The sequence below is a fragment of the Taudactylus pleione genome, unplaced genomic scaffold (assembly GCF_031769625.1).
Source record: "Taudactylus pleione unplaced genomic scaffold, aTauple2 ptg000012l, whole genome shotgun sequence".
In the NCBI taxonomy this organism is placed as follows: Eukaryota; Metazoa; Chordata; class Amphibia; order Anura; family Myobatrachidae; genus Taudactylus; species Taudactylus pleione.
The window spans coordinates 22,571,666-22,587,222 of NW_028284415.1; the positions used below are offsets into that span (position 1 = coordinate 22,571,666).

Below are 15,557 nucleotides of genomic sequence, written 5' to 3' on the forward strand. Positions count from 1 at the left end.
CAGGTTTAACTCCCTCCAGTTGGTGCTCCCTCACAAACTTGGACACGTCCAGGTAGAACCAGGGAGTGTTCCAGTTGTAAGGGATGGAGCTGTCCCACTTAGCCCAGCCTAGGGCCCTCCAAAGGGGTAGGAGGAAAAAGCGAGACATGGAGTTTCCTGCAGAGTCATTATCAGTCTCACACAAAGTCCTGCGGATACAGTTGCAAACAAAGAAGGCTCGCAGCATGGTGGGGATATCTGGTATTCCCTTTCCACCTTTGAGGGGCTCCTTGTACATAACTGTCCGCTTTACTCTGTCCATCTTGGAGCCCCAGATGAAGTGAAACACTGCCCTTGTGATGGCCCTGCAGACCGTGACCAGAGGTGGCCAGGCCTGCGCTGTGTACTGCAGAACGGGAAGGATCTCGTTGCGCAGTACAAGTGCTTTTCCTTCGATGGTAAGGTCTCTGAGGCTCCACAGTCCAATTTTTTGCCTTACAGTGGCAAGTCTTTCGTCCCAGCACTTCAGGGCCGCACCTTCACCACCAAGCCAGACTCCCAGAATTTTGATGAAGTCCGGCTTGACAGCAAAGGGGAATGGAGCGGAGGATGACAGGTGCCACTGCCCGAACAGCATAGCCTCTGACTTCCCGCAGTTGACTTTTGCCCCTGAAGCTCGGCCGAAGCTCTCGCAGGTCTGGACGAGTGCTGTCACCGAACTCTGGTCAGCGCAGAAGACAGTGACGTCGTCCATGTACAGCGAGCACTTGGCCTCTCTACGGTCTGGACCCGGTGCGATGACCCCTCTGATCTCTGGTTTCCGTCTGATGCATACAGCCAGGAGCTCTATAACACAAACAAAAAGAAGAGGTGAAAGAGGGCAGCCTTGTCTGACCCCAGATAGAATAGGAAAGGGGTCAGTCTTCCAGCCGTTCACCAACACCGAGCTGTGAATATCAAGGTACATCAGGTTAACATACGTGCAAAACATTTCACCAAGCCCAAACCTCTGCAGGACCCTACCCATCAACTCATGTGAGACACGGTCAAAGGCCTTCTCCTGGTCAAGGCTGACCAGAGCCGCATGCACGTTCCGGTCCTTGATGTAATGGACCGTGTCTCTGAGGAGGGCAAGGCTATCTGCAATCCTGCGGCCAGGAATGCCGCAGGTCTGGTCCGGGTGAATGATCTGTCCGATGACAGCCTTCAGCCTGTTGGCAAGTACCTTGGCCAGGATCTTGTAGTCCACGTTCAGGAGAGAGATGGGCCTCCAATTTTTCAGCTCACATCTCTCCCCCTTACGCTTATACAAGATCGTGATCAGTCCCTCCCTCAGTGAAGGAGGCATTTTGCCCTCCACCACCATCTCCTTGTACAGCTCGAGCAGGTCCGGGCCAATGAGGTCCCACAGCGCTACATAGAGCTCTGCTGGGAGACCATCACTGCCCGGGGTCCTGCCCTGCCTAAAGGATTTAGCGGCAGAGTGCAACTCCTCCAACACCAAGGGAGCATCCATGGCTGCTTTACCTGCAGGATCAATAGTGTTAGTGATACCTGACAGGAACTCATCAGCCACAGTACTGTCCGTCGTCTTTGGGGAGTAGAGGTCGCCATAGTAGTCCGTGATGACCTTCATGACGCCCTCCTTCCCCTGCCTGGGAATACCGGTCTCATCTCGCAGCTCAGTCAGGGGCGTGTGGCCAGAGTGGAGTTTCCTGAAAAAGAAAGAGTTACATTTCTCACCCTTCTCCAGGTTCTCCACCTTGGAACGGAAGACGATGCGTCTGGATTCCTCCTCGAAGTGCCCTTTCAGGCTCTTTTTGGTCTCCTCCAGATCATCTCTCACGTCCCAGCCGCACCGTTGGAGGTCCTGCAGGGACTGCAGTTGTCTCTGCAGTCCCTTGAAGTTCCTCTTTCGGTCGCACGCCTGTTGTCTTCCTTTGACCTGAAAGAAACTGCGAATGTTAGCCTTAACATATTCCCACCAATCACTCATGCATTCAAAATAGCATTTATCATTCTTCCATGTGATGTAGGCATCCTTCAGCTCGGCCAGCACCTCCTCCCTTTCCAGCAGAGCACAGTTCAACTTCCAGGAGCCTGGGCCAGGAGGAAAACCATTGCCCAGGTCTCCTTGGAAGAGAATGGCTCTGTGGTCAGAGAAGAAGCAGGGAACCATAGCATGCCTGTTCTGCTTCACTGCTCTAGAGGTAAACACAAAGTCAATGCGGGAATGCACCGAGCCATCGGGGCGGCTCCACGTGTAATTCACGGAGCCAGCCCCCATGGAGCCCACAGCATCCCGCAGAGAAGCTTCGGTTACCATTTCTATGAGCAGTTTAGATGTCAAATCAAGCTTAGCAGTGTTGCAGGTGCTGCGTCCATCCTCTTCCATGGGGCAGTTGAAATCTCCGGCCATCACTACTGCCCTAGTGGTTGCGAGCTGCAGCCGCAGGGTCTGGAAAAGCTCCAAACGCTCGTTCTTACCAGGGGGTGCATACACACAGATTAGCCTAATAGGCTCACCTGCCCAGGAGCCGTCTACGATAAGCAATCTGCCGCAGACGAGCTCCTGAACAGAATCTAGTGTGAAGAGGCTCCCCCTAATAAGAATGGCGACCCCTGCAGACTTACACTCACCCCCACCAGACCAATAGGACGGACCGTGAGACCACTGCCGGCCCAGATGTCTATAAGACCTGGAAAAAGGAATAGAGCATTCCTGCAACATGTAAACATCACATTTCTGAGTATCTAAAAATGAAAACACAGACTGTCTTCTAAACTTATCCTTAATACTCCTCACATTAATGGTAAAAAGGGAAAAAGACACCATTAGTTGGGAGAAAAAAGGTTAGAACACGGAAAATACATTTAGCTACCACTCTTGTCGGGCGGTGCTTCCTCTTGAACGGTTGCTGGGTCGCCCTGTTGGGGCGGCTGCATACAGCTCTGGATCAGCTGTTCGATTAAGTTGTCAGCATTCAGGTCAGGTACTACCTCCTCCACGAGGCTTTCCACCATCGCCTCCATCTCGTCCTCTAGTGGAAGAGGGTTCTCGACCTGTTCTACCGCCAACTTCTTGGAAGGGTCGGGGTCAGCAGCTGGGCTGTCAAACTCCTTTCGCTTCCTGCTCGACTGTTGAGTGCCTGCAGAGGATACAAGAGGGGGAAACTCTTCCTCGGAGAGGAGAGAGACAGGGGGGGTGGAAGAGACAGTGGGATGGAGAAGGGAGCGGGAGGGAGAGGGGGGGAGGGGTTGTGCCAGCAGTGGGGGTGGGAGTTGCTGTCACAGTGGGAGGAGGGCGTGGGGTAGGATGGGTGGGAAGGGGTGGGGTAGGAAGGGTAGGACGGGTGCGGGGGGGGTGGGGTGGGGATGGAAGGTTTCTTACCCTCCTGGCGCCTCTGCTGGCCTTGTCCAGTCACTGCTGCCACATAGGATTTTGCCCTATTGGGGCAGTCTCTGTAGACATGGTTCACCTCCCCACAGAGGTTGCATGTCTTCTGGGTGGGGCAATCCTTGGTGTCGTGTCCCGCCACCTTGCACTTCTTGCAGGCTGCCACCTTGCAGTCTCTCCCAATGTGGTCCTTCCCACCGCAGGTCTTGCAGATCCGCGGCTGGTCCGGATAACTGAGAAATCCTGCAGATGCGCCCAGGGAGAAGAACTGTGGCAGGTGCACAACTCCATCGGGGCTCCAGTTGTCTTTTAGGAGCTTGACGATGACAGCCCACTTGCCTGTCCAGAAGCCATTCCTGTCCAGGATCTTGGAGGGCTCCTTGATCACCGTGCAGAAACGGCCCAGGAAGGTGGCGATGTCCTTGCCAGGCGTGTGTGGGTTCCGCATTGAAACCGTCACCCGCCTCTCCTCTCTTTGGATAGGGCAATTGCCCACAAAGCGAGAGAAAGGGGATTCAGGCCTCGCCGCTTTCACCGCTTCCCAGTACCTCTTGCAGATTGCAATGGAGGCAAAGGTCACATAAAAGATCCCCTTGAGATAGTTCTGTATGCTGAGGGTTTCAGCAGTCGAGAACCCCTGCTCAAGGACCATCTTCTTGCCGAAGGTCTCCGTCGTCATGTCCGGCATCTTTCCTTCCACCTCCTTCAGCTTCATCACGACGGTCTGCCTCATCCAGGGCTCCAAGGCTGGGGTACCCTTGGGCTGGGTCTGGCTGGGCTTCTCGGGGGCTGTTGCTGGAGGGGCGGTGGAGGTGGATGGGACCTGGTCGGGCAGAGCTTCGGCCGGCTTCGGTCCCTTCTTTGCCGCCTTCTTCCTGGCAGAGGTGGCTGGAGCGGAGGCTGAGGCTGGCACCGGGGTGGGGGCAGCTGAGGCCATCTCTCCTGCTTCTTGCCCGGGGTCGAAGTTGGGCTGGAGAAGGGTCTGCGGCGGTCGGAGGTCGGAAGTCGCTTTCGCAGAGGGCAGAGCAAACAAGTCTAACCCAATGCCAGTCGAAGTCCTTCCTCGTCGCGGTCGCAGGGTCTGGTCGCCGCTGGTCGGAGGTCGGGAGACGGCTTCGCAGAGGGCAGAGCAAACAAGTCTAGCCCAATGCTGGTCGAAGTCCTTCCTCGTCGCAGGGTCTGGTCGTCGCTGGTCGGAGGTCGGTTTCACAGAGGGCAGAGCAAACAAGTCTGACCCTCTGCTACTTGTAGTCCTTCCTCGTCACAGTCGGCAGTCTGGGGGACGCTGGTCGGAGCTTGGCAGTCGCTTCTTCAGAGGGCAGAGCAGCAAGTCTAACCCTCGGCAAGTCGAAACCTTCTTCCTCTCAGCAGTCCTCTTTCAGCTTCCTCGGCCGGTGCAGGTCCAGAAAAAATGCGGCAGCAGGTCCTCTGGAGCCCGAGTGTAGTCACAGTCCAGTCAGTCAGCACTGATAAGAACAGATTTTTTGATTGAAAAAAGCATTCTTTATTAACATAAAGATGGCAAAAAACATACATAAATCACACATACAAGTGTACTGTGTCGCAGCACAGCCTAAACCCAATACACTATCAAACATAATCAAACATACAATATAATGCATTGCAAAACATATAGCACAAGGCATCCTATACTATACATAATACTTTGCATTATTCATTCGCTACTTAAACAAAAACAACAATCAACAAGGTCTATGGGTGTGGAGGGTAGAGGGGAAGGGAGGGGGGAATCACAGAACTGAAGTTTTTATTGAAAGACAGACACATATATGGGAAGGGTAAATAAATAGAAAGACATATCAACAAAACATCAGTCTCTGTGAAAAATGGGGGAAGGGGCCACTGTCCCAATCCTTGTTGGACAATCAAGCATGGGGGGAGGGGGCAGAAGAAGGGGGGGTTTAGTCCTCTTCTTCCTCAGGGCTGTCCATGATGGAATAGTCTCTTAGCAGGCTGTGAATCAGCCTGCGACAGTCCTGGATAGACATCCTCTCCCTCCGCAGAATGAGGCGATTCCTGGCAAGCCACAAAGCGTCCTTAACACAGTTCATAAGGCGCCAGGCCTCCTGGATTGCCCCATAGGTGTGGGTGCCAGGAAACAGTCCGTAAAGTACCGAGTGGTACGAAAGGTTGCTCCTTGGCACACAGTCTTTGAGTTCATTTTCCAGGGCATCTAACAACAACTGTGCATAAGTACAGTCCCAAAACAAGTGCATAGCTGTTTCCTCGTGAGAGATGCACCAGGGGCAATGTCTGTACCTGCACAGGTTACGGGAGTGCATGAATGTCCTTAGGGGCAGACCCCCTTGGATTGCCATCCATGACATGTCCTTGTGTCTATTTGTGAGCCTTTTGGAGGCCACATTGTCCCATACCTGCTTGGCAGTTGCTGAAGGGAGCCCTGGAATAGGCTCCATGACGTCTTTTGCTCTGATGAGCTTGTGGATAGTCTTTGGTTTCCACAAGTCAGGTTTAACTCCCTCCAGTTGGTGCTCCCTCACAAACTTGGACACGTCCAGGTAGAACCAGGGAGTGTTCCAGTTGTAAGGGATGGAGCTGTCCCACTTAGCCCAGCCTAGGGCCCTCCAAAGGGGTAGGAGGAAAAAGCGAGACATGGAGTTTCCTGCAGAGTCATTATCAGTCTCACACAAAGTCCTGCGGATACAGTTGCAAACAAAGAAGGCTCGCAGCATGGTGGGGATATCTGGTATTCCCTTTCCACCTTTGAGGGGCTCCTTGTACATAACTGTCCGCTTTACTCTGTCCATCTTGGAGCCCCAGATGAAGTGAAACACTGCCCTTGTGATGGCCCTGCAGACCGTGACCAGAGGTGGCCAGGCCTGCGCTGTGTACTGCAGAACGGGAAGGATCTCGTTGCGCAGTACAAGTGCTTTTCCTTCGATGGTAAGGTCTCTGAGGCTCCACAGTCCAATTTTTTGCCTTACAGTGGCAAGTCTTTCGTCCCAGCACTTCAGGGCCGCACCTTCACCACCAAGCCAGACTCCCAGAATTTTGATGAAGTCCGGCTTGACAGCAAAGGGGAATGGAGCGGAGGATGACAGGTGCCACTGCCCGAACAGCATAGCCTCTGACTTCCCGCAGTTGACTTTTGCCCCTGAAGCTCGGCCGAAGCTCTCGCAGATCTGGACGAGTGCTGTCACCGAACTCTGGTCAGCGCAGAAGACAGTGACGTCGTCCATGTACAGCGAGCACTTGGCCTCTCTACGGTCTGGACCCGGTGCGATGACCCCTCTGATCTCTGGTTTCCGTCTGATGCATACAGCCAGGAGCTCTATAACACAAACAAAAAGAAGAGGTGAAAGAGGGCAGCCTTGTCTGACCCCAGATAGAATAGGAAAGGGGTCAGTCTTCCAGCCGTTCACCAACACCGAGCTGTGAATATCAAGGTACATCAGGTTAACATACGTGCAAAACATTTCACCAAGCCCAAACCTCTGCAGGACCCTACCCATCAACTCATGTGAGACACGGTCAAAGGCCTTCTCCTGGTCAAGGCTGACCAGAGCCGCATGCACGTTCCGGTCCTTGATGTAATGGACCGTGTCTCTGAGGAGGGCAAGGCTATCTGCAATCCTGCGGCCAGGAATGCCGCAGGTCTGGTCCGGGTGAATGATCTGTCCGATGACAGCCTTCAGCCTGTTGGCAAGTACCTTGGCCAGGATCTTGTAGTCCACGTTCAGGAGAGAGATGGGCCTCCAATTTTTCAGCTCACATCTCTCCCCCTTACGCTTATACAAGATCGTGATCAGTCCCTCCCTCAGTGAAGGAGGCATTTTGCCCTCCACCACCATCTCCTTGTACAGCTCGAGCAGGTCCGGGCCAATGAGGTCCCACAGCGCTACATAGAGCTCTGCTGGGAGACCATCACTGCCCGGGGTCCTGCCCTGCCTAAAGGATTTAGCGGCAGAGTGCAACTCCTCCAACACCAAGGGAGCATCCATGGCTGCTTTACCTGCAGGATCAATAGTGTTAGTGATACCTGACAGGAACTCATCAGCCACAGTACTGTCCGTCGTCTTTGGGGAGTAGAGGTCGCCATAGTAGTCCGTGATGACCTTCATGACGCCCTCCTTCCCCTGCCTGGGAATACCGGTCTCATCTCGCAGCTCAGTCAGGGGCGTGTGGCCAGAGTGGAGTTTCCTGAAAAAGAAAGAGTTACATTTCTCACCCTTCTCCAGGTTCTCCACCTTGGAACGGAAGACGATGCGTCTGGATTCCTCCTCGAAGTGCCCTTTCAGGCTCTTTTTGGTCTCCTCCAGATCATCTCTCACGTCCCAGCCGCACCGTTGGAGGTCCTGCAGGGACTGCAGTTGTCTCTGCAGTCCCTTGAAGTTCCTCTTTCGGTCGCACGCCTGTTGTCTTCCTTTGACCTGAAAGAAACTGCGAATGTTAGCCTTAACATATTCCCACCAATCACTCATGCATTCAAAATAGCATTTATCATTCTTCCATGTGATGTAGGCATCCTTCAGCTCGGCCAGCACCTCCTCCCTTTCCAGCAGAGCACAGTTCAACTTCCAGGAGCCTGGGCCAGGAGGAAAACCATTGCCCAGGTCTCCTTGGAAGAGAATGGCTCTGTGGTCAGAGAAGAAGCAGGGAACCATAGCATGCCTGTTCTGCTTCACTGCTCTAGAGGTAAACACAAAGTCAATGCGGGAATGCACCGAGCCATCGGGGCGGCTCCACGTGTAATTCACGGAGCCAGCCCCCATGGAGCCCACAGCATCCCGCAGAGAAGCTTCGGTTACCATTTCTATGAGCAGTTTAGATGTCAAATCAAGCTTAGCAGTGTTGCAGGTGCTGCGTCCATCCTCTTCCATGGGGCAGTTGAAATCTCCGGCCATCACTACTGCCCTAGTGGTTGCGAGCTGCAGCCGCAGGGTCTGGAAAAGCTCCAAACGCTCGTTCTTACCAGGGGGTGCATACACACAGATTAGCCTAATAGGCTCACCTGCCCAGGAGCCGTCTACGATAAGCAATCTGCCGCAGACGAGCTCCTGAACAGAATCTAGTGTGAAGAGGCTCCCCCTAATAAGAATGGCGACCCCTGCAGACTTACACTCACCCCCACCAGACCAATAGGACGGACCGTGAGACCACTGCCGGCCCAGATGTCTATAAGACCTGGAAAAAGGAATAGAGCATTCCTGCAACATGTAAACATCACATTTCTGAGTATCTAAAAATGCAAACACAGACTGTCTTCTAAACTTATCCTTAATACTCCTCACATTAATGGTAAAAAGGGAAAAAGACACCATTAGTTGGGAGAAAAAAGGTTAGAACACGGAAAATACATTTAGCTACCACTCTTGTCGGGCGGTGCTTCCTCTTGAACGGTTGCTGGGTCGCCCTGTTGGGGCGGCTGCATACAGCTCTGGATCAGCTGTTCGATTAAGTTGTCAGCATTCAGGTCAGGTACTACCTCCTCCACGAGGCTTTCCACCATCGCCTCCATCTCGTCCTCTAGTGGAAGAGGGTTCTCGACCTGTTCTACCGCCAACTTCTTGGAAGGGTCGGGGTCAGCAGCTGGGCTGTCAAACTCCTTTCGCTTCCTGCTCGACTGTTGAGTGCCTGCAGAGGATACAAGAGGGGGAAACTCTTCCTCGGAGAGGAGAGAGACAGGGGGGGTGGAAGAGACAGTGGGATGGAGAAGGGAGCGGGAGGGAGAGGGGGGAGGGGTTGTGCCAGCAGTGGGGGTGGGAGTTGCTGTCACAGTGGGAGGGGGGCGTGGGGTAGGATGGGTGGGAAGGGGTGGGGTAGGAAGGGTAGGACGGGTGCGGGGGGGTGGGGTGGGGATGGAAGGTTTCTTACCCTCCTGGCGCCTCTGCTGGCCTTGTCCAGTCACTGCTGCCACATAGGATTTTGCCCTATTGGGGCAGTCTCTGTAGACATGGTTCACCTCCCCACAGAGGTTGCATGTCTTCTGGGTGGGGCAATCCTTGGTGTCGTGTCCCGCCACCTTGCACTTCTTGCAGGCTGCCACCTTGCAGTCTCTCCCAATGTGGTCCTTCCCACCGCAGGTCTTGCAGATCCGCGGCTGGTCCGGATAACTGAGAAATCCTGCAGATGCGCCCAGGGAGAAGAACTGTGGCAGGTGCACAACTCCATCGGGGCTCCAGTTGTCTTTTAGGAGCTTGACGATGACAGCCCACTTGCCTGTCCAGAAGCCATTCCTGTCCAGGATCTTGGAGGGCTCCTTGATCACCGTGCAGAAACGGCCCAGGAAAGTGGCGATGTCCTTGCCAGGCGTGTGTGGGTTCCGCATTGAAACCGTCACCCGCCTCTCCTCTCTTTGGATAGGGCAATTGCCCACAAAGCGAGAGAAAGGGGATTCAGGCCTCGCCGCTTTCACCGCTTCCCAGTACCTCTTGCAGATTGCAATGGAGGCAAAGGTCACATAAAAGATCCCCTTGAGATAGTTCTGTATGCTGAGGGTTTCAGCAGTCGAGAACCCCTGCTCAAGGACCATCTTCTTGCCGAAGGTCTCCGTCGTCATGTCCGGCATCTTTCCTTCCACCTCCTTCAGCTTCATCACGACGGTCTGCCTCATCCAGGGCTCCAAGGCTGGGGTACCCTTGGGCTGGGTCTGGCTGGGCTTCTCGGGGGCTGTTGCTGGAGGGGCGGTGGAGGTGGATGGGACCTGGTCGGGCAGAGCTTCGGCCGGCTTCGGTCCCTTCTTTGCCGCCTTCTTCCTGGCAGAGGTGGCTGGAGCGGAGGCTGAGGCTGGCACCGGGGTGGGGGCAGCTGAGGCCATCTCTCCTGCTTCTTGCCCGGGGTCGAAGTTGGGCTGGAGAAGGGTCTGCGGCGGTCGGAGGTCGGAAGTCGCTTTCGCAGAGGGCAGAGCAAACAAGTCTAACCCAATGCCAGTCGAAGTCCTTCCTCGTCGCGGTCGCAGGGTCTGGTCGCCGCTGGTCGGAGGTCGGGAGACGGCTTCGCAGAGGGCAGAGCAAACAAGTCTAGCCCAATGCTGGTCGAAGTCCTTCCTCGTCGCAGGGTCTGGTCGTCGCTGGTCGGAGGTCGGTTTCACAGAGGGCAGAGCAAACAAGTCTGACCCTCTGCTACTTGTAGTCCTTCCTCGTCGCAGTCGGCAGTCTGGGGGACGCTGGTCGGAGCTTGGCAGTCGCTTCTTCAGAGGGCAGAGCAGCAAGTCTAACCCTCGGCAAGTCGAATCCTTCTTCCTCTCAGCAGTCCTCTTTCAGCTTCCTCGGCCGGTGCAGGTCCAGAAAAAAATGCGGCAGCAAGTCCTCTGGAGCCCGAGTGTAGTCACAGTCCAGTCAGTCAGCACTGATAAGAACAGATTTTTTGATTGAAAAAAGCATTCTTTATTAACATAAAGATGGCAAAAAACATACATAAATCACACATACAAGTGTACTGTGTCGCAGCACAGCCTAAACCCAATACACTATCAAACATAATCAAACATACAATATAATGCATTGCAAAACATATAGCACAAGGCATCCTATACTATACATAATACTTTGCATTATTCATTCACTACTTAAACAAAAACAACAATCAACAAGGTCTATGGGTGTGGAGGGTAGAGGGGAAGGGAGGGGGGAATCACAGAACTGAAGTTTTTATTGAAAGACAGACACATATATGGGAAGGGTAAATAAATAGAAAGACATATCAACAAAACATCAGTCTCTGTGAAAAATGGGGGAAGGGGCCACTGTCCCAGTCCTTGTTGGACAATCAAGCATGGGGGGAGGGGGCAGAAGAAGGGGGGTTTAGTCCTCTTCTTCCTCAGGGCTGTCCATGATGGAATAGTCTCTTAGCAGGCTGTGAATCAGCCTGCGACAGTCCTGGATAGACATCCTCTCCCTCCGCAGAATGAGGCGATTCCTGGCAAGCCACAAAGCGTCCTTAACACAGTTCATAAGGCGCCAGGCCTCCTGGATTGCCCCATAGGTGTGGGTGCCAGGAAACAGTCCGTAAAGTACCGAGTGGTACGAAAGGTTGCTCCTTGGCACACAGTCTTTGAGTTCATTTTCCAGGGCATCTAACAACAACTGTGCATAAGTACAGTCCCAAAACAAGTGCATAGCTGTTTCCTCGTGAGAGATGCACCAGGGGCAATGTCTGTACCTGCACAGGTTACGGGAGTGCATGAATGTCCTTAGGGGCAGACCCCCTTGGATTGCCATCCATGACATGTCCTTGTGTCTATTTGTGAGCCTTTTGGAGGCCACATTGTCCCATACCTGCTTGGCAGTTGCTGAAGGGAGCCCTGGAATAGGCTCCATGACGTCTTTTGCTCTGATGAGCTTGTGGATAGTCTTTGGTTTCCACAAGTCAGGTTTAACTCCCTCCAGTTGGTGCTCCCTCACAAACTTGGACACGTCCAGGTAGAACCAGGGAGTGTTCCAGTTGTAAGGGATGGAGCTGTCCCACTTAGCCCAGCCTAGGGCCCTCCAAAGGGGTAGGAGGAAAAAGCGAGACATGGAGTTTCCTGCAGAGTCATTATCAGTCTCACACAAAGTCCTGCGGATACAGTTGCAAACAAAGAAGGCTCGCAGCATGGTGGGGATATCTGGTATTCCCTTTCCACCTTTGAGGGGCTCCTTGTACATAACTGTCCGCTTTACTCTGTCCATCTTGGAGCCCCAGATGAAGTGAAACACTGCCCTTGTGATGGCCCTGCAGACCGTGACCAGAGGTGGCCAGGCCTGCGCTGTGTACTGCAGAACGGGAAGGATCTCGTTGCGCAGTACAAGTGCTTTTCCTTCGATGGTAAGGTCTCTGAGGCTCCACAGTCCAATTTTTTGCCTTACAGTGGCAAGTCTTTCATCCCAGCACTTCAGGGCCGCACCTTCACCACCAAGCCAGACTCCCAGAATTTTGATGAAGTCCGGCTTGACAGCAAAGGGGAATGGAGCGGAGGATGACAGGTGCCACTGCCCGAACAGCATAGCCTCTGACTTCCCGCAGTTGACTTTTGCCCCTGAAGCTCGGCCGAAGCTCTCGCAGGTCTGGACGAGTGCTGTCACCGAACTCTGGTCAGCGCAGAAGACAGTGACGTCGTCCATGTACAGCGAGCACTTGGCCTCTCTACGGTCTGGACCCGGTGCGATGACCCCTCTGATCTCTGGTTTCCGTCTGATGCATACAGCCAGGAGCTCTATAACACAAACAAAAAGAAGAGGTGAAAGAGGGCAGCCTTGTCTGACCCCAGATAGAATAGGAAAGGGGTCAGTCTTCCAGCCGTTCACCAACACCGAGCTGTGAATATCAAGGTACATCAGGTTAACATACGTGCAAAACATTTCACCAAGCCCAAACCTCTGCAGGACCCTACCCATCAACTCATGTGAGACACGGTCAAAGGCCTTCTCCTGGTCAAGGCTGACCAGAGCCGCATGCACGTTCCGGTCCTTGATGTAATGGACCGTGTCTCTGAGGAGGGCAAGGCTATCTGCAATCCTGCGGCCAGGAATGCCGCAGGTCTGGTCCGGGTGAATGATCTGTCCGATGACAGCCTTCAGCCTGTTGGCAAGTACCTTGGCCAGGATCTTGTAGTCCACGTTCAGGAGAGAGATGGGCCTCCAATTTTTCAGCTCACATCTCTCCCCCTTACGCTTATACAAGATCGTGATCAGTCCCTCCCTCAGTGAAGGAGGCATTTTGCCCTCCACCACCATCTCCTTGTACAGCTCGAGCAGGTCCGGGCCAATGAGGTCCCACAGCGCTACATAGAGCTCTGCTGGGAGACCATCACTGCCCGGGGTCCTGCCCTGCCTAAAGGATTTAGCGGCAGAGTGCAACTCCTCCAACACCAAGGGAGCATCCATGGCTGCTTTACCTGCAGGATCAATAGTGTTAGTGATACCTGACAGGAACTCATCAGCCACAGTACTGTCCGTCGTCTTTGGGGAGTAGAGGTCGCCATAGTAGTCCGTGATGACCTTCATGACGCCCTCCTTCCCCTGCCTGGGAATACCGGTCTCATCTCGCAGCTCAGTCAGGGGCGTGTGGCCAGAGTGGAGTTTCCTGAAAAAGAAAGAGTTACATTTCTCACCCTTCTCCAGGTTCTCCACCTTGGAACGGAAGACGATGCGTCTGGATTCCTCCTCGAAGTGCCCTTTCAGGCTCTTTTTGGTCTCCTCCAGATCATCTCTCACGTCCCAGCCGCACCGTTGGAGGTCCTGCAGGGACTGCAGTTGTCTCTGCAGTCCCTTGAAGTTCCTCTTTCGGTCGCACGCCTGTTGTCTTCCTTTGACCTGAAAGAAACTGCGAATGTTAGCCTTAACATATTCCCACCAATCACTCATGCATTCAAAATAGCATTTATCATTCTTCCATGTGATGTAGGCATCCTTCAGCTCGGCCAGCACCTCCTCCCTTTCCAGCAGAGCACAGTTCAACTTCCAGGAGCCTGGGCCAGGAGGAAAACCATTGCCCAGGTCTCCTTGGAAGAGAATGGCTCTGTGGTCAGAGAAGAAGCAGGGAACCATAGCATGCCTGTTCTGCTTCACTGCTCTAGAGGTAAACACAAAGTCAATGCGGGAATGCACCGAGCCATCGGGGCGGCTCCACGTGTAATTCACGGAGCCAGCCCCCATGGAGCCCACAGCATCCCGCAGAGAAGCTTCGGTTACCATTTCTATGAGCAGTTTAGATGTCAAATCAAGCTTAGCAGTGTTGCAGGTGCTGCGTCCATCCTCTTCCATGGGGCAGTTGAAATCTCCGGCCATCACTACTGCCCTAGTGGTTGCGAGCTGCAGCCACAGGGTCTGGAAAAGCTCCAAACGCTCGTTCTTACCAGGGGGTGCATACACACAGATTAGCCTAATAGGCTCACCTGCCCAGGAGCCGTCTACGATAAGCAATCTGCCGCAGACGAGCTCCTGAACAGAATCTAGTGTGAAGAGGCTCCCCCTAATAAGAATGGCGACCCCTGCAGACTTACACTCACCCCCACCAGACCAATAGGACGGACCGTGAGACCACTGCCGGCCCAGATGTCTATAAGACCTGGAAAAAGGAATAGAGCATTCCTGCAACATGTAAACATCACATTTCTGAGTATCTAAAAATGCAAACACAGACTGTCTTCTAAACTTATCCTTAATACTCCTCACATTAATGGTAAAAAGGGAAAAAGACACCATTAGTTGGGAGAAAAAAGGTTAGAACACGGAAAATACATTTAGCTACCACTCTTGTCGGGCGGTGCTTCCTCTTGAACGGTTGCTGGGTCGCCCTGTTGGGGCGGCTGCATACAGCTCTGGATCAGCTGTTCGATTAAGTTGTCAGCATTAAGGTCAGGTACTACCTCCTCCACGAGGCTTTCCACCATCGCCTCCATCTCGTCCTCTAGTGGAAGAGGGTTCTCGACCTGTTCTACCGCCAACTTCTTGGAAGGGTCGGGGTCAGCAGCTGGGCTGTCAAACTCCTTTCGCTTCCTGCTCGACTGTTGAGTGCCTGCAGAGGGTACAAGAGGGGGAAACTCTTCCTCGGAGAGGAGAGAGACAGGGGGGGTGGAAGAGACAGTGGGATGGAGAAGGGAGCGGGAGGGAGAGGGGGGAGGGGTTGTGCCAGCAGTGGGGGTGGGAGTTGCTGTCACAGTGGGAGGAGGGCGTGGGGTAGGATGGGTGGGAAGGGGTGGGGTAGGAAGGGTAGGACGGGTGCGGGGGGGTGGGGTGGGGGTGGAAGGTTTCTTACCCTCCTGGCGCCTCTGCTGGCCTTGTCCAGTCACTGCTGCCACATAGGATTTTGCCCTATTGGGGCAGTCTCTGTAGACATGGTTCACCTCCCCACAGAGGTTGCATGTCTTCTGGGTGGGGCAATCCTTGGTGTCGTGTCCCGCCACCTTGCACTTCTTGCAGGCTGCCACCTTGCAGTCTCTCCCAATGTGGTCCTTCCCACCGCAGGTCTTGCAGATCCGCGGCTGGTCCGGATAACTGAGAAATCCTGCAGATGCGCCCAGGGAGAAGAACTGTGGCAGGTGCACAACTCCATCGGGGCTCCAGTTATCTTTTAGGAGCTTGACGATGACAGCCCACTTGCCTGTCCAGAAGCCATTCCTGTCCAGGATCTTGGAGGGCTCCTTGATCACCGTGCAGAAACGGCCCAGGAAAGTGGCGATGTCCTTGCCAGGCGTGTGTGGGTTCCGCATTGAAACCGT

At 53.9% G+C, this 15,557-nt stretch overlaps 1 protein-coding gene and 1 pseudogene across 1 annotated transcript; both read right to left on the reverse strand.

The window, feature by feature from the left end:
• Nucleotides 1-3,076: 3,076 nt before the first annotated feature.
• Nucleotides 3,077-7,359, reverse strand: LOC148542576 (uncharacterized; annotated as a pseudogene).
• Nucleotides 7,360-8,717: 1,358 nt separating this feature from the next.
• On the reverse strand, nt 8,718-15,548 carry LOC148542577 (uncharacterized). The gene is made up of 2 exons (XM_088468508.1): nt 14,668-15,548; nt 8,718-10,113 (listed from the first exon to the last, which is right to left on the reverse strand). Exons 1-2 carry the CDS (start codon nt 15,546-15,548, stop codon nt 8,718-8,720), a joined length of 2,277 nt encoding a protein of 758 aa, XP_088324634.1.
• Nucleotides 15,549-15,557: the final 9 nt, after the last annotated feature.